Genomic DNA, 27,090 nt, shown 5'->3' with positions numbered 1-27,090 from the left:
CTCCTTGTATATTACCAAATTATTCATTCATCACTTTGATTAGAAAGCCATTCCTCCCAAAATATTTTAGTAAATCTCATTGCAATTTCTGGTTTACCAGTTTCTGCCCTGCTACTTGTAAGTTAGGGTTCTTTAAATTTTTATCCACAAGAGCAATTTCCAAATTAAGGGCTTTTAACTTTTTTCCAGTTTCTAGTATTTCACTTTTCACTGTCAAATTTTTAATATGCATATTATGTTCTTTTCTTTGCAAGCCCAATGTCCCCTCATAGCATTTGTCCTGAAAGGATACAGAACGCATCCTTTTCCGAGGATGTATCGAAGCTAAGGATGATAGAGCTTCACCTGTGTCACCGGTAGAAGCTGAAGGTGGTTTTGGATTACTGAGGGGGGCAACTGGTGATGAACTGCATGATGGGGTAGGAACGTTAACCACCACAGTTCCTTCTGCATTTTCTGAAATACCAGAAAGAACAAAATACTGTAATTACCAAAGTCACATGAAGATTTCATGTGTTTGGCCAGGCAAGGTGCAAGCATGGAAGCGCAGTTTTTTTTTTTTTTTTTTTTTAGAATAGGAGGGATTCCATCGCTGCACTATTAAACAGCTCAGCGACTCTATTCCATGCTTCATTCTTCTTTGTGATCATGGCATAGTCAGTTCTCTTGTCCATTAGAACGTCCTTGTACTTTTCTGTTATTTCAATAAGGAGACTGATCTTTTCTCCTGCGTAGCGTTTTTCCATCGCTCTTCTCTCTACCTTCTTTGCGCCAAAACATGAAGCGGTGTTTACCATGACGTCACTATTTTCCGTCCCAAGCGCAAGACAGCCAAACTTTCGTCCCTCACGCATACCAACCTTCCCTAGTCACAGCGCCACCGATCCCACACCGCGCGTTCTATAATACCAAAATATTGTGTGCCCCACTCGTGGTGTGGGACTACCCCACAATTGTGTAGCTTGATCTGGGATTGATTAAGAATATGGCCGTGAGAGCTAACACAAGCGAACATATCTTGAAAAGCGTTCGCCTTTGGGTTGCCAAAGGCGAACGCTTTTAGGACCGTTCGCCTTTTGCAAAGTGCTACTGAAAACGCCTATAATAATGATAATGTTCCTGGTTTCGTACCAAGAACCATGGCCCGCTTTCCGCGTATCATAGGCCAGTGTGATAGCCCCTTTATGTAAGATTTTTGATTGGGGCAGAGAAAACTTAAGTTTTCAATGTCTCAAATATTCAATTTCTTCATCTATCAACTCGACACAACCTTCCAGACAACTATATATACCCTCTTCTTCAATGACATACGCACGTCTCTCTCTTCCACAATGAATGTCCTCGGTCTGTCCTTTACTCATAATCTTAACTGGAAACTTCACATCTCATCTCTCGCTAAAATAGCTTCTATGTAGTATATTATAAGGCGTTCTGCTGCGTCTCCGCCAGTTTTTCTCATCCCTCCAATTGTTAACTTTGTATAAGGGTTGTTGTTGTTGTTGTTTTATTTTTACCAGTACGATGGCTGGATGGGCTTGTAGAAGCCCTACTAGAGTTGAGTCTTGAAACCCAGGCCTTTGTGTAAGTGTAATATCTTGTGTGTTGTGTTGAAAGTGATGTGTGTTGTGTTGTATAAGGGCCTTATCCGTCCTTTTATGGAATACTCTTCGCATGTGTGTGGGGGAGGGGCGGTTCCACTCATAGGTACAGCTTTATTAGAAAGGGTGGAGTCAAGAGTTTTTCGTCTCATCAACTCCCCTCCTTAGACTGACTGTCTTCAGCATCTTTGTCACGGCCGAAACCTTTTTCTGTCTTATATTGCTATTTTCATGCTAACTGTTCTACTGATCTTGCTAACTGCATGCCTCCCCTCCTCCTGCGGCCTCTCTGGACAAGGCTTTCTTCTTCCTCTCATCCTTATTCTGTCCAACCCTTTAATACAAGAGTTAACTAGTACTCTCAATCATTTATACCTTTCACTAGTAAACTCTGGAACTCCCTACCTACTTTTGTATTTCCGTCTTACTGCGACTTAACTTCTTTTTGGATGACTCTTTTGATCTTTTAGGGAACCTGCAATTCCAGTGGGCCTTTTTTTTCTCTCTAACATTGTTGCCCTTGTCAGCGTTCCTTCTTGCATAATATATATATATATATATATATATATATATATATATATATATATATATATATATATATATATATATAGGTAAACAGGGGCTACACGTGAAAGGAGACACACCCAAATATCTCCACCGGCCGGGGAATCGAACTCCGGTCCTCTGGCATGTGAAGCCAGCGCTCTAACCTGAGCTACCGGGCGTGTGTGTGTGTGTGTGTGTGTATACCTTTTTTTTATTAAATTATATCTCTAATTATTACCATGAAGTTTATCAAACTATTGATAGAGTAATGCATTCAAATGTGCGTAACTGATATGTGTTACATTTATAATCCCTCTAACAGCACCACGGCCCACGGCCACGGGTCCACGGCATCACCAGACGGAAGGAGAACGAAGCAGGGTAGAGTCGGAAGATACGACGAGTCTCAACTGATTGGGAAGTGTTGCATAAGTCAAGATGCAGGCCGTTCTCAGGACCTCTGTTCGTCTGCCCCAGGTTAGGATGTAACCTTTAGTTCGGTGTGATGTATATCATAGCTGAGTAGCAGTTATTCATGTTACTACTACATAACATATAACATAACATAACATAAATAATAGGATAACAAAGGGCCACCATGGCCCATCTAAGTTATTCTGTATCAGTCGCACAGCGACCTCGTCATCAGTACTTAAAGATACACTTACAAGTACACAATACATAATATACTAATTCGAAATATTTGGCCCATTAACAGGGCTAAGTCCTGCAGCGAATTCCTCTACAATCTGTGATCCCCATACATGGGGATCATGTCTTGTTTAACTATAGTAAATTTCTTATAAAAAACTATCATGCAGCGCTATACATAATTATAAATCTAATAAATTTAAGTGCTTATCTAATCTGTTTTTAAACATTGTCAAACTAGTGCTATTTACAACCCTCTCTGGCAATGCATTCCAGAAGTCTACCACCCTATGACTAAAGAAATATTTTCTTATATATAACCTGCAGCCTTGCTTTCTAATCTTCCTGCCATGATTTCTAGTCCTACTTCCCTCCTCTAAGGTAAAGAAAGATCTCGCATCTATGTAGTTTGTATCTGAGAACACTTTAAATAACTCTATCATATCCTCTCTTATACATCTCCTCTCAGATGAAAACATGTTTAATTCCTTTAATCTATCTCTATACTCCAGGCGCTTTAATGCGGGTATCATCCTAGTTGCTCTTCTCTGAACTGATTCTAACATGTTGATATCCTGCCTATAATGGGGTGACCAGGCCTGTATGCAATACTCTAAATGGGGCCTAACATAGGAATTATATAAGCTATGCACTTTTATAACTAACATTTCTATTTATAAAACCCAGGATCCTATTTGCCCTATTTCTTGCTTCTAAACATTGCTTTGAAAATTTCAATAGTCCTGTCTATCACTACTCCTAAATCCTTTCCCTCCTCTACTGTCTCTAGCCAACATCCCTCCATCTCATAGCTAAAGTTTGTGTTGTCTTTACCTACATGCATAACCTGACACTTTTTAGAATTAAACTCCATCTGCCACCTGTCTGCCCATGCTATCAGCTTGTCCAGGTCTCGTTACATATACCAGCCTATTTCAGTTATGATAGCAGTCAGCAGTGTCGTGCTTGGAACATGATGTGGTAAAACTGTAGAATGAGGTCTTCCCTTTGCACCATCCCTCTGATTAACACCTGTTGGGAAAGCTTAGTGTTTGGCTACGGTAAGCCCATTGAGACAAAATTTTGTAATTCAGAAAAGTTTTAAGAGACTAAATTTAGCAAAATTTTAAACAAATACCAAAAATACTGATAAAATCTGATATAAAATAACTACACCTAACCTTAACTCAAATCTAAGCTAGCCTTATGTAACGTAACCTAACTTCCCCAAACCGAAGCTACAGGGCCTTCCGCTTCCCCTCGATACTCCCACCCCCACGATCAGCTTAGAAATTATAATAGACTGCTAATTTGAATAAACTAAACCATATCTTTAATTAAATCTAACCTAACATAATAAAACATAACCTAAACTAGTGGGGCAACTGGCACCCCCTCAACCTACCACTGCCGTGATCTGTTACAAATCCATAACAGATAACTATAGGCTACTGGGATGGTACTTATATGTATGAACACATACTAGATTGTTATGAAGTTAAGTGCAATGTCTTGGATGGATGGTGTTAGCCATGTGCTGCCACAAATGAATGAGTGAGAAAAGAAATTAACTATATAGTTAGATATTCTTTTCAATTATATAATTGAAAAAAAGAAATGTAAATGCTTGTCCAAGCAAGATGTATATTTAACAGTAAAACATATGTGCATGTAATGTAAGTAGCTTTTAGAAAAATAAGAGTGACAACTGGCCTCCACTACTTTCTTAGGCTCATGCCTATGTTATACACAGGCTCAGTCGGACATAAACTGGTAGTAGCTCGACTTTATGAGTTAGCTCACATTTTAGAGTGCTGTCCTGGCTGAACATTAATTTAATGCAGACTAATTCCTTCTGGGTAGCAGGATAGATGTATGTACTACCAAAATAAGAAATCATCTATTTATACACTGCCGACTTTCATCCTTATATAGTTTCCCAGCAAATGGGCATTCCAGATTAACATCTATATATAGACTCTGCTGCAAAACTGAACAAACAATTGAATCTATATATAGATGTTATTCATATATGGTTGATTGGTTATAATGTATGTAAATATATTTATATGAATGGTTGTAGTTACACCCATTGCAAAATAATTAAGGCAATGTCTATGACTTGTGACCTGGATGTAATTTACTTCCACTCTTCTCCATATTTTTCACGTACAAGTTTTGTGCATGCTCATTTTTAGGCAACACTGCTACCATGTGGTACAGTTTGAAACATGGTACGACACAGAGTTAACTGACGCACATCACAGCTGTATATGCTTCTTTTCTTCTTTTTGAGTAGAGCACAATTAGCACATTGTCTTTAGACTTTTTATCACTGTTTTCACATGGCAGTTGAGTGATGCAATGTCCAACAATCTGAGAAATATTTTCTTATAATATTTCTTCACACTCTTATGAGCTGATGTTTGTACAAAGATTATTTGGTCCATTTTATCTACTCTAATGATGTGGTGTTTCCTGTATTTGATGTACACATCTGGCTTACTTAGATGCTTCTCCATAGAATCTTCATATATTTTGCTTTGCATGTTTACATATTTCTTATCCATCCATTTCAAGTCTAATGCTTGTACTACAGCTTCACTTTTCTTCTGAACTTTTCACTTCACTTCCTGGAAAACCAGGTTCCTGTTGGGTCTCACAGTGCCTACTGCATCCATTTTATTATCTAGAAGAATTTCAAACAATTCTGGTGAGATGTAGAAGTTATCAATGGCCAGAATGTAGCCCTGACTGCATAAGTCCCAAAACTATCTTAGTAGGCTTTGTAAGTGTTTTCAGTTTTTTTATCTGACAAGCCTTCTGTTTCAAAGTCATTTTCTGTATTATTTCCTGTGTATACTAAAAGATTCCAAACATAGCCAGTGTCAGACTTGGATAAGATATAACTTTCTGTGCCGAATCTAGCTCATTTTAGTGGAATGTGCAAGTATCTCTTCCATTTCAGCTTATCTTTCCAGAGCAGTCCTTAGAGACTCATCAACACTTACATTTTGGTTTAGAACATGAGATGACTTGAATCTTTGTATGAGAATATCTAGGACCTTGAACTTTGAATGTGGGCTCACTGTCAGTGAAATGCAGGTACTTGGAGAAGAGCATATCTGTCTCTTGACATACATTTTTAAAAAAAGGGGTAGAAATGATGTGATTGGTAGAGTGATATGAATAAATAGATGGCTTTTTCACAATTCCTTGTAAATGCAGCAACTCAAAGAATGCATACATTTCTCCTTTGTTAGTATCTCTCTGTGATACTAACATTTTACCTTTCCTCCTTTTTTCATTGCAGACTTTTGTTGCATACTTATTGGTCTCTAATACAATATGATCAAGTAATTCATCATCAAAATAAGCCAGAAATATCTCTAAAGAGCTGACTGGGCATATCCCAGGACAAGTTTTACACGTAACACTATCTCTTAAAAATTGAAAAGGCTCTCTGTCAACAGTTGATTCACTTTGCCAGTTAGGTATATTGAATATCATCCTCAGTTTTTACTTTGTAGACTGAGGGTGGAACTCTTTGAGACAAGGAGGCCTGGCAGTGGCAAGACCAATAGCAAGGATTTTTACTTACGATTGGTCCGACATGAGCAATGGTCACCATGTCAAAGGGGTAGCCATAACCATCTCCAGCAGACTGCAGCCAGCTATTGTTGAGGTTACTCCGGTTGGTGAGCGTATGATGCAACTAAGGCTGAAGCATAGTCTAGACTTCATGTCTTTTGTTGCAGTATACGCTCCTACTGAGGTGTGTGAAACTGAAGAGAAGGAGACGTTCTACGGCAAACTCGACTCTGTACTGAACCAGTGCCCGTTTCGTGATGCACTTATAGTCTTGGGCAACTTTAATGCTGTCACTGGTGCTGAGAGAGCCGGCTACGAGTTATGTGTTGGTCACCATGGCTCTGGTACTAGGAACGACAACAGCTCTTTCCTTCTGAATCTTGTAAGATTCAAAAGGTTTAGAATTGCAGGTTCTTGGTATCAGAGACCAGCGCTGCACCGCTAGACTTGGTATAGCAATGCCAGAGGTGTAACGATGGAGAACGACCATATACTTGTTAGTACTTGTTGGAGGATCCTCCAGAACTGCACGATTTTTTGGAGTGCCGAGTTCTTTGTGACTGATCACAGGCTTGTTATTGCCACACTAAAGATTCATGTTAAGTCCAGAAAGCCTCCAAGATGTGACCACACTGTGTTTAATCTTGAGAAACTGAAGGCCTTGACATGTGCCCAGGAGTATGTAGTGACAGTCTCCAATCGGTTTGGAGTGCTCAACACCATCAAGGACCTATGGGATTCCTTCAAATGTGAGACTCTTGAGGCTACCAAGAAATGTGTTGGGGAGCACCCCAGTGGCTTCACCTCAGTAGAAACGCTGGGCAGTATTAAGGAGAGTCGTGCTGCCAGATTTGCTGGTAACTGCGATCAGTACAGGACTAGAGCTCTCCTAAGGAAAGACAAGGAGAGGTATGGCAGGGGTCTCGCTGAGGATGTTGAGTGTCATTTAAATGGTAATGACCTCCAACTTGCTTATCGAGCCCTAAAGAAACTCTGCTGTAATCAAACCTAACCTATCCGAACAGCAGATGGTCGCCTTGCATCAGACGCAGTTGGGCAGATGGCTCGTTGGGCTGAGTACTTTGAGCAGCTGTTCATGGTGGATCTTCCATGCAGGCAGCTCCAAACTGCAGGGTTACAGATGCTAGATGCTGATCCACCCATTGATGAAACTGCATCTCCAGTTGATGATGTCAAAGAGGCTGTGGCAAAGTTGAGGGGTGGAAACACAGCTAGGATCTGTAACATCTGGGTGGAGCTGCTGAAAGTGGGGGGTGAGGCCATGATCTGTGGGTTGCATGCTGTCTTGACTGCTGTATGGCATTTAGGTACCATTCCCCCTGACTGGAAAAAGGGGTTAAGGGGTTGGTCTTCCCTATCCGGAAGGGAAAAAGGGACCGTCAGGACTGTAACAACTACTGCAGTATAACACTGCACAGTATACCAGGCAAGGTGCTTGCCCATTTGCTGTTCATGCATATCTGCAGTCACCTGCTGAAACACCAAAGACCTGAACAGTCTGTTCATGCCCGGTAAGTCAACAACTGACTAGATCCTAGCACTTCACATACTGGTGGAGTGCCAACGTGAGTTTCAACAAGGGATGCTTGTAGCCTATGTCGATCTCAAGAAGGCACTTGATTCAGTGCATCAAGAGACACTCTGGGATCTTCTGCATCTCTGCGGGATTCCTGCAAGAATTATTGATCTATTAACTGGTCTCTACTCCAGGACTGTGAGTGCTGTGAAGTGTAGAGTTGGGTGGGGCGTGTCCAGCTTCTTTCCTGTGAATACAGTAGTGAGGCAGGGATACATGCTTGCTCCAGCACTTTTCAACACTTGCATGGACTAGATACTAGGTAGAGTTGTAGACTAAAGTCATTGTGGAGCATCTGTCAGCAATACTGAGATTACAGATCTTGTTTTTGCCGTTGATGCAGTAATCTTTGCTGAGTTACTGGAGGTACTGGTAATGGCTCTAGAGGCACTGCACGAGAAGGCGAAGCACCTGGAACTCCAGGTTTCCTGGCCGAAGACCAAGGTTCAGGTGTTAGGAGGTTTACTGGATAGTACAGTCTGTTCATGCATGTGTCGAGAACATTGAGATCTCAGGAAATTTCACATACCTTGGTAGTGTAGTGCGTAAGAATGGTAGGTCAAGCCAGGAAGTTGTACGGCGGATTGGCCTGGCCCACAACATTATGGACTTGCTAAACATGAGTACGGGCAACCCCTCTTAATGAAGGGGTTATGTTCCTAAGCGAAACTTCGTTAAGCGAACCGATTATAACAAGTTTAACCCCTGACTTGAAGTTCCATTGAGAGTAAAAGTGAGAGTGCATCATAGTACAGTGAAAGGTTTAATGAAAGTAAAAATTATGAAGTTAAACATTTAGGCAGTTTAATTTAAGTCATTATAATATACACTAATGTATGTATGTATGTAACTTTATAATGTTGATGATCTTAAATTTATGAAGGGAGGGAGAGTGAAACGGGAAAGACACTAACCTGATGACGAGGTCGCTGTGCGACTGATACAGGATAACCTAGATGGGCCATGGTGGCCCTTTGTTATCCTATTATTTATGTTATGTTATGTTAACCGGCAACCTGTGGAATGTAAACAAAGGGCGCATCATTGTATCACATACAAAACTTATGTACCACATTTCCACAAGGCTTTCCATTTTATCCATTGTAGAGTCACGAGTTCAGGTGGTTCTTTTAGCTTCCAAGGAAGATACGGTCTCACCAGCCTTCCTAATAGAGTCTGCTGACTTGAAAATAGTAGAGACAGTAGATGGAGTCAAGATGGTGGCGAGCAATGCTATTGCTTTTCTTGCCTCTCTTGTGTCTGTGAATATTATCTAGCTTCACTTTGAGAGTAAGAGACTTTCTGATCTTAGCAACGCTAGGCGACATTGCAGGGCGTTTTGGTGGTAAGTTGAGTGAGGGAAGATGAGCTGCTGCTGACGTTGTTATTGTTTTGAACAGGGGGAGTGAGTGGTGCGCATGTTGTCCACGAGAGGGGCTGGTGTATTCAAAAGCCTGTCAGCTTGCATGATACAGCGGGGCTTTCAAACTTGGAAAAAAATTACCTGGATAAAACTTCGTTAAAGCGAGTGTGGTGTTCATTAAACGAGCAGATGGTAGTAAAATGAAACCTTCGTTGTAGCGAAATTTCGCTGTGTGAACCTTCGTTAAGCGGGGGTTGCCTGTATATATTTAATATATATATATATATATATATATATATATATATATATATATATATATATATATATATATATATATATATATATGCAGTAAGTCCTCATTATACGATAGTTCTTTATCTGGTAAATTCACAGTTACGGTATTTGAAAATTACTATGGTAAGAAAAATTCCCAGATACGGTATCCGCTCGTGTCATCCGAGGTGGCCCAGCGCGGGAGAGCAGGGGTGATGACGTCATCCACGCCACATCTCCCCGCCACTCACAGTACTGACTTTTAACTTGACCACCCTTGGAGCCTGTTATCTCTTCCCTCCTCCCCTTTTTTTTTTTAACTGCATTACATATTATTTACATGCATTACTAATTAGATGAATAAATGGAATATTAAAGGGTCTATTGTAAGCACAATTATATTCATAATAACCATGGCAAACATTTAAAGCCTGCTACCAGCGGCGAACCATGCAGCAACTGATAAAGGGCACAGATGGGCCTGGCAAGCCCACTATCAGAGAATGGTGGAAGTCGTATAACATCAAGCACACCTTAGATAACATCAGGTCATCTTGGGACGAAGTGAAGACGTCTACCATGAACTTGGCATGTAATAAAGTATGGCCAGAATGCACGCATGACTCCCCAGGCTTTGCTGAAGACTACATTGGTGTGATCAGAAATGACATAGTGAATCTGTGCCATAGGGCTGACTTTGACGAAGTTGATGATGATCAAGATCTTTTGGAAAGCCATGCTGAACATCTTTCAAATAATGAACTTATAGAGCATCACAGGAGACAGAAAAAGAGGGAGATGAGGAAGAACCTGTGCATGGCCTGGACATCAAAATTCTTAGAGAATATGTCGGTGGTATCGAAAAACCTCTGGAAACCCTGAAGGAACGTGACCCAAATCATGCCAGGAGTAGCAAAGTGGCTCATGACATAGAGAAAAGTGTCAAAATTTATCAAGAAATCTATGATGAAAAACAAGAAAAGCCAAACAGTCCTCCATTTACTCATTCTTCAAGCCAGTCAGACATGCCGTCCCTGTCACACCTGCCGACCTTGCTACAGCTGGCCCATCCTCCCTATCCTCTTTCTTCAAACTAGTGAAACATGCCGACCCTGCTACAGCTGGCCTTTCCACATCTGCTTCCAACAGTGCAGACGACGAAATCTTATCCTCGTCTGTCCACTCAAGCAGAAGATGAGTAAGGGCTGAAATCCCTACTGTCCCTTAGCCTCAGGAGGGACATCATCTGATAGAATACATGGCGAGTGAAAGGTTAAATAAAAACATTTTCTGTTTATTTTTTTGTGCAGTACTTTACATTTCTTTTTATGACTTTTTAGGTATTTTAATTTCTGTAGGGATGACTTTTGATGTGCTGGAACGCATTCCCTATTATTATATGTTATAATGGGTTCGGTATATGGTAAGTTTGATTAATGGTAAGGATTCCAGGAACGCATATGTACTGTATAACGAGGACTTACTGTGTATATATATATATATATATATATATATATATATATATATATATATATATATATATATATATATATAGGCAACAACCCTGTTTAACGAAGGGGTTACGTTCCTAAAAAACACTTCGTTAAGCGAAACTTCGTTAAGCGAACCGATTATAACAAGTTTACCCCTGACTTGAACTTCCACTGAGAGTAAGCAAAGCGAGAGTGCATGATAGTACGGTGAAAGGTTTAATGAAAGTAAAAATTATGAAGTTTAACATTTAGGCAGTTAAATTTAATTTAAGTCATACTAATGTATGCATGTACGTAGCTTTATAATGTTGATGATCTTAAATTTACGAAGGGAGGGACAGTGAAACGGGAAAGACACTAACCGGCAACCTGTGGAATGTAAACAAAGGGCGCATCATTGTACCGCATATAAAACTTATGTACCACATTTCCACGAGGCTTTCCATTTTATCCATTGTAGAGTCATGAGTTCAGGTGGTTCTTTTAGCTTGCAAGGAAGATACAGTCTCACCAGTCTTCTTAATAGTCTGATGACTTGAAAATATTAGAGACAGTAGATGGAGTCAAGTTGGTGGCCAGCAATGCTATAGTTTTCTCGCCTCTCTCGTGTCTGTGAATAATATCCAGCTTCACTTTGAGAGTAAGAGACTTCCTGGTCTTCTTAGGAATGCTAGGCCACATTGCAAGGAGTTTTGGTGCTAAGTTGAGCGAGTGAAGACGAGCTGCTGCTGACGCTGTTATGGGAGTGAGTGGTGCGTGTTGTCCACGAGAGGCTTGATCTTGATCTTGATCTTGATTCTACAGGTGTCCCAGGATTTCTCCTAAGGCAGGCCTTAGTATTTGCGGCTGCTAGTCTATTCAAAAGCTTGTCGGCTTGCATGATACGGCGGGGCTTTCAAACTTGGAAAAAATTACCTGGATAAAACTTTGTTAAAGCGAGTTTGGTATTCGTTAAATGAGCAGATGGTAGTAAAATGAAACCTTCGTTGTAGCAAAATTTCATTGTGTGAACCTTCGTTAAACGGGGGTTGCCTGTATATATATACAGTAGCATCTCGAATCTCGATCAATCTCATCTCGATATTTCGCACCTCGATTGCACCATCAAAAACCCACGATTCACATATCTTGATCAAATTACACGAATTTCGATCGCTATTTTTAATTTTGTTGTTGTTGTTAAGGGCTGCTACAATCGATTATGATCCTATGAGCCCTGGAGACATGCCTGTGGTGTTCTCACAAGCGTTGCAGTTGGTTAGTTTTGTTAAGGAAGGCACAGGTGAGGCGAAGCACTGCTGATTGCTGTGATGAGTCGATGCCTGTCGCCCCAAGCAGGTTGGGCAAGTCAAATGTGGTTACTCCCAGGGCACGGAGTTGTTCTTGCAGTACCACACGATGTGAGTGGAAGCGTGGATACTTCAGCATGAAGTGGTTCATAGTTTCAAGGATGCTGATGCACCAAGGGCAGTACAGGTCTGGGGTAAGGCTCATGCAGTGGAGGTGAACGGTGAGTCATGTGTGGCCGAGGCGGAGACGTGTGAGGGCGACGTCCAGCTTGCAGGACGTTTTTCTAACCCATGGTTGCGGGGAAGAATTACTGCGGTACTGGCTCATTGAGGTGGTTTGTAAGATGGGGGTGAGGGATTCATTCCATATGGACTGACAGGTGTGGGCGATAAGGCGTTTGGATGTGGAGAGTGGCAGGGTGAGCGGGGTAATGTTATGGTCCGTCACGACCATCTTGGCAGCAGCATCGACAACCTCGTTGCCTCGCATGCCTCAGTGGAACGGCACCCACTGGAATGTTATGTCCCACATTTTTCATTTTATTGTATCAGAAACAAACATGGCGCATGGCGATGCGATTGTTTCGATTGCTCTCCCACCTAGCGGCAACTTGTGGAGTGTAGTGTGTACCAGTCACCCGCGGCCTCCCCCAGACATTCAAATCCCGGGCATTAAAAAGCAAGAAGGATGAAGTGAAGAAATCAGTGACATTGGCAAAAAAAAATTATTCACAGATTCAAGGTTAACGTAGTTAATGTAGGTTAGTTGCCGAAGCTTTGGTCCCAATTACATTTTTCTCTATAAGAAGTTAACTTCGCATCTCGATATTTTGAATCTCGATCAGTATTTTTGGTCCCAATTATGATTGAGATTCAAGATTCTACTATATATATATATATATATATATATATATATATATATATATATATATATATATATATATATATATACACACACACACACACACACATTCATATATATATATATATATATATATATATATATATATATATATATATATATATATATATATATATATATATATATATATATATATATATATATATATATATATATATATATATATATATATATATATATATATATATATATATATATATATATATATATATATATATATATATATACATATACAGTGGTACTTCGACATATGATTTTGATTCGTTCCATGATGATCATTGTATATAAAAAAAATCGTATATCAAATCAGTTTTTCCCATAGAAATTAATGGAAATACAATTAATTCGCTCTTGTGATATGAATTTACCCCCGCCCCCCAAAAAAATAACATGCTTTAAATACCAACCAAATATAGATTTAATATAAGATCAATACAATGTTTAATGTATGCATGATATACATTAACCATATTGCTAAAAATAACAACTTAACCCGCAAAACTCGGAATACATCGATAGACGTTTATCATGCAAGGCATGGGGCACGTTGATAGACGTTTAGGCTTTTTACGGCTATATTTTGATTATTTTCTTCCCGTTTTCTTTGCTTGTGAGCTGGCAACACTCATCAGGAATAAACATATGTTCTTCGTCTCTGTGTCACCAATGATAAATGGTAAGAGCAATTGACAATGATTTCATTGTGTCTGATTCCGCCACCTCTCCCGCGCGCCTTACTTCTATACCTTGGGTCTCTCGCCATGTTACGGAGAGACAACTTTTGAATGAGAGTGGTATCAGAAGAGGAGAGAGAGAGAGAGAGAGAGAGAGAGAGAGAGAGAGAGAGACAAGGGGCCCGTTTTCTCGTGCTCTAGCCAAGGCCGCTGAACCCGATCGGATGCAAGACCACATAAACCGGTGATACTACCTCATTCAACCTGTGATATTTTGGTAACCATGACATCCAGAGACTTCTTTTTTTTTGCATTGCAAAGAGGAAGAGTTGCTTGTGGACAGAACACCATTTGTACTCACTCGATTATTGAATTTCTAAGTGAAATCAGTATGTGAATACAGGCTATTTTGTGTGTTTCTCGCCAAACTTTTACTTTTGGGACCCATGATCTTGAGTTCACAAAACTTAAGTGGACCATTTGGTGGCCATGGTATCAAAAAATCTGAAAAATACCAAAAAAACCCAAAACACCACCAGAGCATCCCCAAACATATGGCAACATAGTGATGGAGTATTTTGGGGAAATACACTAAAATGCGTGGGGTATATAAACTTTAAAGGGCCCCTGCCACGCCCACTGCAGCCCGGGGCTTCCCCCTCCCCACTCTGTACCATAAATGATGATATAAAGCACGGACAAAGCCACGAAAAGTGGTTTCTTTGGTAAGGAAAGGTGGGCGCTGGCAACTTAGTACTATGGCGTACACAGGAACACACCCTCTCCCCTTCCATTTCAGTGTCCATGTGACTGTGATGGGAGGAGGATCTACGTATACTTCGGTCCCGCTATAAGCGTGTTCGCAATGAACGATTCTCACAATGAACGAGTGACCGAAAATATTCGGTCCAAAATTTTCGTTATAATCGAGCACGTCCACTATGAACGAATCGTAAAAGCGATCCCCTTAAGAATGAAAAAGGAGATAATAGAGCGAAAAAGAGAAAGGTGAAGGTAATACAGCAATTGGACATTCATTGGGGTTAAATGAAGCAAGTGTTAGATCTGTGTGGTGCAAAAAGGATGACATTAAGAAAGCACTAAAGGCATATGGCACTTCAAATTTAGACTGTAGACTGCGTGACTTTGACCAAGAACTAATAACAATGGAACGTTACCTAGCTCACTGGATAAACCGCAAGGAGGCCGAGGGAGTTTCATTATCGAAATCAGACATAATGGACACTGCTAGAAGTTTTTACCACACTGCATGCTGCCATTATCATAAAAATCCAGGCCCATTCAAAGTTACCCTTTATTACCATTTTCTTTATGTGTGCAATGTATTCCATGTTTAACCCCATTTTTTTCCCGGAAAAACAGGTAAATAGGGCTGAAAGTTAGGTTTAGGAGAGGGCTGCTCGACCTATTAGTCTTTTTCCCATAGGATACATTATTCACTATGAACGAATTCGTTATGAACGACCCCGTTCATCGACCTATTAGACGTTTATAGCGGGACCGAGGTGTATTGAGTATCTTGCCCGTTATTTCACACCTTGCAAGCCACAATCCAGCCTATTTTACCTGCCTTTTTTGCCTTACAATGTCTAAACAAACGGTGCAAGTGGAAATTACAAGTTGTACCGACCATGCATGAATGGGAGACACCCTCGCCTTCGAACGACTAATAACTACAATCATTGTAGGGGTGGCCAGGTGCCATATGAGTCTTACAGAATATTCTAAACATGCCTAAAAAGCATATATGATGCACATGGTGGTGTATGAGCACAAAATATGCAACCCAAATAAATGTACAGGGTCATAGAGGATGAAAATGACATCTCTGGGGTTTTTTGCCTTTTTCTCAGTTTCCACTTTTTATCATTCAAATCGTATCTCCTCCCACATTTCTCAACAGATTTTAAATTTTGAGGTATCATTTTGAAGCTCAATGAAGCTGCTATATTTCTGCCTCCTAGAATTTGGATTTTTTTTTTTAAGTGCTGCAATATAATTTTATATAAAAAAATAGAAAAAATAAAAAAAATTCATAATGGCCAACAAAATAAAAAAAGATAAAAATTCTATGAGGTGGAAGGTTTTGTTATACTACATACTTCATATCCATACTGGCAAAATTGAAATATGTACTCTGGTGACAAAGTTTATAGGTAATTTTTTTTTTTTTTTAAATGGATTTTTTTTTTTTCATGCAGTTATTTATGGGTTGATTCGCTTGTAACTACTAAACTAACATTGTGTAATAAACATCTATCAGCGAAAAAAAGAAAAAAAAAAAATTACCCACGTACCTCTATTTTTTATTTTTCAAAAACCTCACCAGACGGTCCCCTTAATAAAAAATACACACTACTGAGGAGCACAGACACATACATGCACAAAGGATGAACAACGATACACAGCGCGGGCTGAATGTTCGGGTGGACACAGGTAGCCGAACAATGAGCAATTGCTGCGCCACCTACCGATGGCTTATCGTATCTTAGAAATATTGTTATATTTCAAGGTGTAAATTATATAAAAATTTTTGTCGTATATAAAAAAAAATTGTATGTTAGGGCGATCATATGTCGAAGTACCACTGTATATACATCTACGTATCAAGATTCTATCAATTTGAGATTATGGCATCATTTCAAATAACAAGAAATAAAATTTTATAATTAAGCATCTGATTAGAAACTATACATCTTAATTTGACAAAAAATTGACACTAGAGAAAAATGGTGTGTTTCGTCTGACTCAAGACAATGGAAAGAGTAGACGAAAAAATTAAGAAAACAGAAATCGGAAATCGTCTAAGTGGTGGTGGGATGTACGTAAACTCCTGCCATGCTGGAATGACGAAGAACACTACAAACTCACAGAATAGCGTTGCCATTACTCGAATTGTTGGCGAGTGAGAGCGGGGCCGGATCCAAGAAGCAGATTGTTGTCTATGTTGGTACGAACAACCTCCTGCTCTCATAGCAACCCTTGTCAAATGGCATCCACAAAGATTCATTGTTGTTGGCAGTTGGAGGTTGGTAGCCTGCCTAAGAGTCCTCATTGGCTGCCAGAGCTGATATGTCACTACCGTGTCATCACGAGGAGAGGCAGCCAATCATAATGCGGCTTTATGTTATCTCTACTGTAGGGCTGAAGAAATCTTATGGGATTGTTCACAAACACTGATACAGCATAACGTGCCCACAGCTATTACTCAACACAGTCAGCAGTCCTCACAGTGCTTTCATCATGACTAGTGAACCCCATAATAAAACAAGGACAGAAGGAGTCGCCGACATTGAGGCTTTAACACTGGTAGAGGTGGTGTAGTGTCGGGGTGTGATTTCAGGCAGGCTGTAAACCGAAATCAAGACAAGAAAAGTAGAGATGTACCGATACCAAAATTTTGGCCGATTCTGATACCGATACCGATACCAATACTACTACTTATAGTGATTACTGCACTGGACACCAGGATGAGTTGGTGGGCGGTGAGCGTTATCAGATGGGAGGCTTTGTTTTGGGGGATACTGTAAGTCCTTCTGAGAACGTTTGTGAAATAGGAGCAATTCTAGAAGCTTTTTGAAGCCATTTGCAAAGGTAAATTACTCAGTAATTGGAATGAATATCTTTTCACTCTTCTGATTCTTGTCAGTTATTTTAGATTCTTACTTCTTACTCCTTTAGCAACTATTTGGTCTTGTGCATTTTCATTATTGATTTTATTGACGATATTTTGGCTATCAAAAATATTTTTTAAATTATTAAAATTGTAAAACAGACACAAAATATTAGCAAAAGAAACTCATTTCGTTGTGTATGTTTCTCTTTAATTAAATCTGACATCCTTTGATATTAATTCATTACACATTCGTAGACCAATTCAGAAAAATGAGCTTTCACCTAATCTTTTCAATTAAATAGAAAAAAGTTTAGTTAATTCTAAATTTCTAGTGTATTGCTATGATCTTAAATAATTAATATGCAACAAATTATACACAATGCACATGATTATAAAACAGAATCGTTGCTTTCTTGGTTATGGAATTTTTACATCTTTAGGTTAACACAAGTAACTCAAAAGTTAAACTTGCATTAAAATTAATATACATATATAATTCGAGCTTCCACCTATTCTAGTATGATATCTTGGAAAAGGCTAGCACTAGCACTGTTAATTATAAATCAAATTAGAATATGCTGTTATTTACAATAATGCAAAATGCCTAACTATATATATATATATATATATATATATATATATATATATATATATATATATATATATATATATATATATATATATATATATATATATATATATATATATATATATATATATATATATATATATATATATATATATATATATATATATATATATATATATATATATATATATATATACGAAATCATTTTGTTGCATTCTCAATATCTGAAGTTTGACATTCTTAGATTATAGTTAAAAAACATAAGCTTTTCACCTGTGTGAACTTTGTGTGGGTGGAGGAGCAGCGTCTGACTTAGAGACAGTGAGAATGCGTGGTGACTCATGACCGACCGTATAACAGGATGCCGGAGTTCAGCCTATACGCCTTTCATACACGTTCAATTTAGAGGTTGTGGGTTATTACCACAGAAAACAGTATTCTATGACATACGGTAATCACCACGGAAACTTAATACGCCATATTATATTAATTTGGTATCATCAATATCTTATATCGAATACATCACTAAGTAGTAAATTCCTTTTAGGTATCGGAAGTATCGGCATAAAATAAGCCGATACCGATACAGATACCCCAAAAATGGGCCGATACCGCTGATTCTGATACCGATACCGATGCATCGATACATCTCTAAAAAAAAAGAGAAATATTGTTTGAATGTTGCCAATGGTAGCAAACACAGTGAGCTGTTTGCTTTGGTAGCAAACATAGTGAGCTGTTTGCTTATTGTTTCATCTTGACCAAATTACATGTGGAATTTATTTAATGATTTGGACATTGCTTTGCGTAAAAAAAAAAAAAACTTTCCGTTTGCTTTTTTCGAACATTAGTGACTTACATGTCCATTAAGTTTTATATGGGCATTAACTTATTTCTTGACCTAACTGCTGGAATATATTTTATTCATTTGTTGTACATTGCTAAAAAATGGAAACATTAAGATTAGGGTGGGTTAGAATGGGTTGGTATAGGCAGCGTTGAAAACCCATCCATTTATAAATAACAATAGTTTGCTTTGGTGTACATATAATCAGTATATAAGTGAAGCAAAATCTGGGTATGAGTGAGAATTGCATACCCCACTAAGTCACTGAGTCCTCCTCTGCTAGATAAGTTCATGCCGAGGAAAGCGGTATTTCAATAGTAATTCACTATCACTCGGTGCCACGAAATCAAGGTGATCCTCATGGCATGATCATATACGAACACAGAGACATGGTATCCAATATAGCAGGCAATAAACGAGTGGAAACATAAATATCGTGGTGAAAGCATCACGTAAGCTAAAAGGGTCACAAAAAGAAGAAGAAGCAGTCGAGTGGCCACGAGTCCCAGCCACGTCTGCGACCAATCTCATCTCTGCTTTACTTTTGGTATTCCATGTAACATTTTACTCTATGCATTAAAGACAATTCTTTCTTGGGGGCAAGGTTTGCAAAAGGGTAATAAATATGTTGTTTTGTGAATATAAATGTATATATAAGACAGTAACACCACCTCGAGAGGTGTTTCCAGCAACCTGATAGCAACCTTGTTACTATCCCTCCAAGATTTCATGGATGCCATTTCGTGGCAGGAGGTTGCTCTGACGTTAAAGTTTCTTGGATCCAGCTCCCAGCGGTAGAGCATGGAAGTAAATGTTGCCGCCTAGCGGGATCGATGGATCGCCCGCGCGGTAGGTTTGAATACGCTTGGGGGCAGCTCCGGATAGTAGCGTATTCTGGATAATGGCGATCCGGATACGCAGGCGATTACTGTATTATCACAAACCCTTATTAGCACTCCTCCTCCCATTTATTTTTCCTGTCTCTCCTCCAGTTATTATATCCCTCCTCTTTAAAGTTAACCTGGATCTCCTCTCTTAGTTTTGTTTCAGCGATGCACATTACATCCAGCTTTTTCTCTTTCAAATAATCCCTAACCTCCAACATGCTGGATAACAAGCCATCTATATTAGTATAAGTCACTCTTAATTTCTTCCCTCCTCCACGATCTTCTCTTCCTTCCGTAGGTACCACTTTAGTCTCATATCTAGAACCCTTTAGTAGAAATTCTTTTTCGCGATCCCCATCCTTTTCTCTTTTTTTTCTTTAGCTTATTATCTTAGCACTTTCTCCTTTTTCTTCTCCTCAAGGTTTATATATGTTTTTTATCCATATGTGTTCAGTATCATCGGCCCACTTCCCTTTTCTATCTATAATTTCCTCTACTGCCACTTGGGATCTCATTCTCACTTTCATTGGTCTCCTACCCCCTTAACTTTATATTTGTAGCCTGATCAATTCCTCCACCTCCTGTTACAGTTCTTGCGTGCTGTCTTGAACTTGTTCTCACACTCTCATGAACTTGTTTCAATTTTTTTTCCTTCATCACAAAAATCACAAAATTTTCCTCTTATCATCCATATCTTGCACAAGATCTTTCTGTTTAATTACAGGTAACTCTTGATTTACGCGGTAGATGTGTTCCAAGAGGCATCGTGTATTTCAAAATTCACGTAAAACAAACTTGTAATTCTCATAAGAAACAGTAGATAATAGGGGGATGCGGGATGTGGTCCAAAAAAATTTTGTACAAAATACTTTATTTATTTGGCTAAATTAACATGTTTTTATTATTTATCATTCTAAATACTAGAAGTGTATTTAAAGTAAAGGGAAAAGCAAGAAATGATAAGAGAAAGCAAAGAGTAATAAGAGAAAACAACAAAATAAAGAATACATAAACACAACACTCACTGCGTCACTGCCTTCACCACTCACACCACAGTCATTCACCATCTTCCTCTGAGCTTTTCCACTTTATCAAAAATAACCCCACAGTATAAAAGGAAACACTAGTAAAAGCATAAACGCAGGATGCCAATGTCTTAACCTGTCACAAGCACTCGCCATCGCTGTCCACCTCTGAGTCAAGGACGTCATCATCCACCTGCGCTTCCTCTGCTTCCACCGCTTCCACGGGATCGTCCACATCCTCTTCTGGTACTACATCTTCCACTGGTGAGCTGCCAATGAGGCATGGGAAGAGGAAAGAGCAGTGAAGCTCCCACCTATCAGCCAGCTGCAGAACTCTCTGGTGCGGTTTGAAATTGCGTCTGGTGCTCAGTTTGAAAATACGGTTGGCCCAAATCGTGTATAAGCAAACCAATCGCGCAAATTTAATTAATTATAATATTTTTTTCAGTCGTGTATTAACAAAAACGTGTAAATTAAATACGCATAAATCAAGTGTTACCTGTACCGGGGAATCCTCACAATTTGATAGGGTTAGGGCAGTCTTTCATTGGTCAAATCAGCGTTAATTCGAATCGTGAAGCAATTTTTCCCATAGGATACTTAAGAATTATGGGGGATAGGGACCAACCTCCAGCCTAGACCCCCCAAAACATCACTATAACCTTTAAAAACACTAACCTAAACTAAATCATTACAGGCAACCCTCGCTTAACGAAGGTTTACACAACGAAATTTCGCTACAACGAAGGTTTCATTTTACTACCTTCTGCTCATTTAACAAACACCAAACTCACTTTAATGAAGTTTTATCCAGGTAATTTTTTCCAAGTTTGAAAGCCCCGCCATATCACGCAAGCCGACAAACTTTTGAATACACCATCGCCTCGTGGACTACACGCGCACCACTCACTCCCCCTGTTCAGAACAATAACAGCGTCAGCAGCAGCTCGTCTTCCCTCACTCAACTTACCACCAGAACGCCCTGCAATGTCACCTAGCGTTGGTAAGAAGACCAGGAAGTCTCTTACTCTCGAAGTGAAGCTGAATATTATTCACAGATACGAAAGGCAAGAAAACTAATAGCATTGCTCGCCACCATCTTGACTCCATCTACTGTCTCTACTGTTTTCAAGTCAGCAGACTCTAGTAAGAAGGCTGGTGAGACCGTATCTACCTTGCAAATTAAAAGAACCACCTGAACTCGTGACTCTACAATGGATAAAATGGAAAGCCTTGTGGAAATGTGGTACATAAGTTTTGTATGTGATACAATGATTCGCCCTTTGTTTACATTCCACAGGTTGCCGGTTAGTGTCTTTCCTGTTTCACTCTCCCTCCCTTCATAAATTTAAGATCATCAACATTATAAAGTTACGTACATACATACAATAGTGTACATTATAATGACGTAAATTAAGCTGCCTAAATGTTTAACTTCATAATTTTTACTTTCATTTAACCGTTCACTGTACTATGATGCACACTCGCTTTGTTTACTCTCATTGGAAGTTCAAGTCATGGGTTAAACTTGTTATAATCGGTTCGCTTAACGAAGTTTCACTTAACGAAGGTTTTTTTTTTTTAGGAACGTAACCCCTTCGTTAAGCGGGGGTTGCCTGTATTTCATATATATCTAACTTTTTTTTTTTATTAAACACATTTGGGTGTTGTCCATTTTTGGAAATAAAAACACTTGCATGATGCAACAGTCTTGTGGTACTTGTCCCTGTTCTTCCAAATTATTGATACTGTTGATCTAGGGACACCCATTTGCAGTGCAACGACACTGTGAACTATACCTGCCTCATACTTTCTTATAAGCTCAAGCTTATCTTTGAAAGGCAGGAAGATGTGCTAATTCTTAGGGCTGGGGAACGCTGTCTGGGGTGAGAGTGACGCAGATTAAGCGATGCACAGGCTGCAAGGCTGCCACTCTAAATTTTCATTTCTCCCTACCACTCGTGGTCATTTCCTCCTACTTTACCTACCACTCGTGCACATTTTCCCCTATTTTCACCTACGCCAATCCCAAAATTAATTTTTGTACATGCATATATCATTGTGGGAAAATAAACATATTTATACTTTTTGCAGTTTTGTTCTTTTACTACAGAAGAAATAAAAAGAACTTTCTGGTATTGAAAAATTTACTTTTCTTCAGTATATTATCATGTCAGATTAGACAATGTGCGTTGGAATAAGCGATCGACTCGACCTAATGGAGCGCCTCACCACATTGCACCATGCTCCCACATGCTGCGTCAGATATATATGTATGTATATATATATATATATATATATATATATATATATATATATATATATATATATATATATATATATATATATATATATATATATATATATATATATATATATATATATATATATATATATATATATATATATATATATATATATATATATATATATATATATATATATATATATATATATATATATATATATATATATATATATATATATATATATATATATATATATATATATATATATATATATATATATATATATATATATATATATATATATATATATATATATATATATATATATATATATATATATATATATATATATATATATATATATATATATATATATATATATATATATATATATATATATATATATATATATATATATATATATATATATATATATATATATATATATATATATATATATATATATATATATATATATATATATATATATATATATATATATATATATATATATATATATATATATATATATATATATATATATATATATATATATATATATATATATATATATATATATATATATATATATATATATATATATATATATATATATATATATATATATATATATATATATATATATATATATATATATATATATATATATATATATATATATATATATATATATATATATATATATATATATATATATATATATATATATATATATATATATATATGAGGGCCAGCACATTATTTCCCCTTTATTTAATTATTTTATATGTATAGTCTCTGGCCCAAGCGCGGGCTGTTGCTGTTCCGCTGTGCGGCCACACCCCCTCTCTTTGTTTCCACCATTTTGCGCGCCTGCGAGCTTCACGTTAGTACAGAGGCAGCCTTCAGTGGAGATAGACACGCACTCTTGGTTTCTGGCACAGAGTGGAGACGTGTTGCTGGGCTGTTCTTGTTACTCGCTAGTCACTGGTCTGGGAGTTGTGCCCTCCTGTTGAGTAGCTGGCTTGCTACTGGGTAGACCGTGACTGTTAGAGCAACGGGCTTGTTGCTCTAGGAGAGGTGTAGTAAGTTTGGCTGCATTTCTTGTGCGTTCGTCCACTCGTGGTGGGGCGGCGCGGAGGAGAAACACGTTTTGTCTCGTCCTGTTTGTTTTGTTGGTGGCCATGGTCACCAGTGGGTTTGGTGGGCGGCTGTGTGCCCCACCATCTGTTGTGTAGTATCAGTAGTATACTGTGTATAGTAACCAGCCAGTCTTCAGCGGAGGCAGACACGCTCGCTCTTGGAGACACGTGTTGCTGGGCTGTTCCTGTTACTCGCTAGTCACTGGTCTGGGAGTTGTGCCCTCCTGTTGAGTAGCTGGCTTGCTACTGGGTAGACCGTGGCTGTGTAGGACAACGGGCTTGTTGTCCTGAGGAAAGTGTAGCCGGTTGGGGCTGTATTTCCTGTTGTGCGTTCGTCCACTCGGGTGTGGCGACGCGGAGGGACGCGTTATTGTTTCGTCCTGTTGTTGCTGTTGGTGGCTGTGGTCACCAGTGTGTTTTGTTGGGTGGCTGTGTGCCCCACCATCTTTTGTATAGTTTCAGTAGTAAACTGTATTGTAGTGGTAGTAGCCACACACTATTGAATGCTGAGAGGCTTCATGTCGGCCAGTAGTGCGTAGTTGTCCGTCAGACTTGTCTGCGACGAGTATTTGGACTCGTGTATAGCTGGTGTCACCCGTAGGTGGTGTCTGGGCTTGTGTGTACATCACCGGATGTGCTGTACACATCATATATTGCAGTAGTAGTAGACCAGGGATGTCAGTCTAACAGGTGTTAGTAAGCACTTGTAGTAGGATAGTATAATTATATAATATACCGCGCGCGTTGTTCCGGTCTGTGAGTTATCACAGTCTGTGGACAAGGCGTGTGGAGAGGCGTTAATACATCATAGAGAAGTGGGTGGAATTGTCCTTGTGGGCGGTTTCTCTATGGGGTATTAAGGCCTCGCCCTGTTACACATAACATCTACCATTTATAAATTCTACTTGGTTGGGTACAGGAGGAGAAGGAGTTGCTGAGGAGATTCCCTTACAGTGGGGAAATTATACACTGTTGGCGACCTTGAAAGAACCTGAAGGTTACGTCGGCTGCGAGTTATAGTAGTGGGGACTCTGTGGAGTGTTTTATAATCCCCACTGTACTGACCGTAACAAAGTTGGCGATTTTGCCAGAATAACAGTCTAGTGAGCTGTAGCAGCTAACCGCAGCCGGGGTGTGACCGTAACAGTGGCGACCTCGCCAGGATAAACCAAGTGCTTTATAGTGTGTAGTGTTATTGTGTGGGGTATTATTACTTATATTATTTTATTGTTTGTGAGAACGAGTCCTGTGAGCACCATGGAGAGAGTTACTGGTCTTTTCACCCCACCAGTGGAGGGTGAGGATGCGAGTGTGAGCCGGCGAGACTCACCACGTGGGTATGATGAGTCGGTGGCCGCGCGTGGGGTCAGTGAGGACGCATTTACTACGTGTCATGATAACGCACGTGGCGGTCCCAGTGAAGGTGATGTGGGATATATTAGCCCTGGCAGAAGTATCGGAAGCAGGAAGGCTCCCGACGATCTAGTCCAGCAAGCAGTATTGCTGATAGTGTCCAGTCAGCTGCCAGACTGGAGGAACTGCGATTGAAGCTGGAAATGAGGAAAATGGAGATAGAAGCAGAAGAGAGGCGAGAGTTGAAGAGATTAGCTGCAGAAGAGAGAGAGTCAAACAGACTAGCTGAGAGAGAGACTAGCAGCAGAGCAGAGGCTAGAGAGGCGGAAGAGAGGCTAGAGAAGCGGAAGAGACGAGAGAAACAGACTAGCAGCAGAGCAAGAGGCTAGAGAGGCGGAAGAGAGGCTAGAGAGCGAAGAGAGACGAGAGTTAAACAGACTAGCAGCAGAGAAGGAGGCTAGAGATGGAGATGATGAGATTGGAGATGGAGAGAAAAGGGCAGATAAAGATAGAGAGTTGGAGTGGGAGAGAACTCGCCATGCAGTAAGTACGCCTGGAGTTGTTGGTAGTGTAGGAGGAGGAGGAGAACAGAGTGTTGAGCGTACTTTAGTTCAAAGTCTCCAGCTAGTCCCCGAATTTGATGAGGCTAAGGTGGCTGAATGGTTTGTCCGCTTCGAGAGGAAAGCCAAGGAGTTTGCTTGGTCTCGAGAGAGATGGGTAGGCTTGGTCGCGAATAAACTCAAGGGAAAAGCCTTGAAGTTTATGATAAAATGTCAGCTGATGATCTGGATGATTATGAGGAGTTTAAGGCTGACATTTTGCGGGCATATGAGCTGCGACCAGAAGCCTATCGCTTGCAATTCAGAGGAAAGAGGAAGCGAGCAAGTGACTCCTACCTCGAGTGTGCTCGTTCACTGGAGCAAGTGTTTGAGAGATGGGTTGCTAGCGAGGGTGTTGACTCTCTCGAGGCTTTGAAGGAGTTAGTAGTTATGGAGCAGTTCATTGATATTGCTGATAAGGAGCTGGTACCTCTGTTGAGGGAGAAGAGGTTTAGGACTTTGAAGGAGGCTGCTACATGGGCTGATGATTATGTGTTGGCCCACCGTCCTGTGCAGCAGCCTGGGAGTTGGAGTCGTAAGGAAGGTGGTCCTAAGGGAGGCCCAGGAGTGGTGGCAGTTCTTCCTCGGGCTCTCCAGGCCACTTTAGGCGATATACTGGATTCGGCAGTAAGATGGGTTTGGAAAGCCCCAGGCCCCCACCCTCCTTTTTCTGCGAAGGACGGACGGCGGGAAGGCGGCCCCTAGAACGCCCAAGTATGATTCCCAGCCTACGTGCTATCACTGCCGAGGGAAAGGGCATTTTAA

General features: G+C 39.5%; 1 protein-coding gene across 1 annotated transcript in view; it reads left to right on the top strand.

Annotated features, from left to right (window-relative positions):
• The first annotated feature begins 1,310 nt into the window (after window positions 1-1,310).
• Window positions 1,311-27,090, top strand: part of LOC123512157 (electron transfer flavoprotein subunit alpha, mitochondrial-like) — a 200,364-nt gene continuing 174,584 nt past the window's right edge. The window contains exons 1-2 of the mRNA XM_045268362.1: window positions 1,311-1,581; window positions 2,467-2,621. Coding sequence (XP_045124297.1) covers window positions 2,583-2,621 — 39 coding nt within the window. The 5' untranslated portion in view covers window positions 1,311-1,581; window positions 2,467-2,582. The remainder of the gene's footprint in view (window positions 1,582-2,466; window positions 2,622-27,090) is intronic.

This window comes from Portunus trituberculatus, chromosome 33 (genome assembly GCF_017591435.1).
Source record: "Portunus trituberculatus isolate SZX2019 chromosome 33, ASM1759143v1, whole genome shotgun sequence".
Lineage (NCBI taxonomy): Eukaryota > Metazoa > Arthropoda > Malacostraca > Decapoda > Portunidae > Portunus > Portunus trituberculatus.
This window is presented reverse-complemented; position numbering and strand designations above follow the sequence as displayed.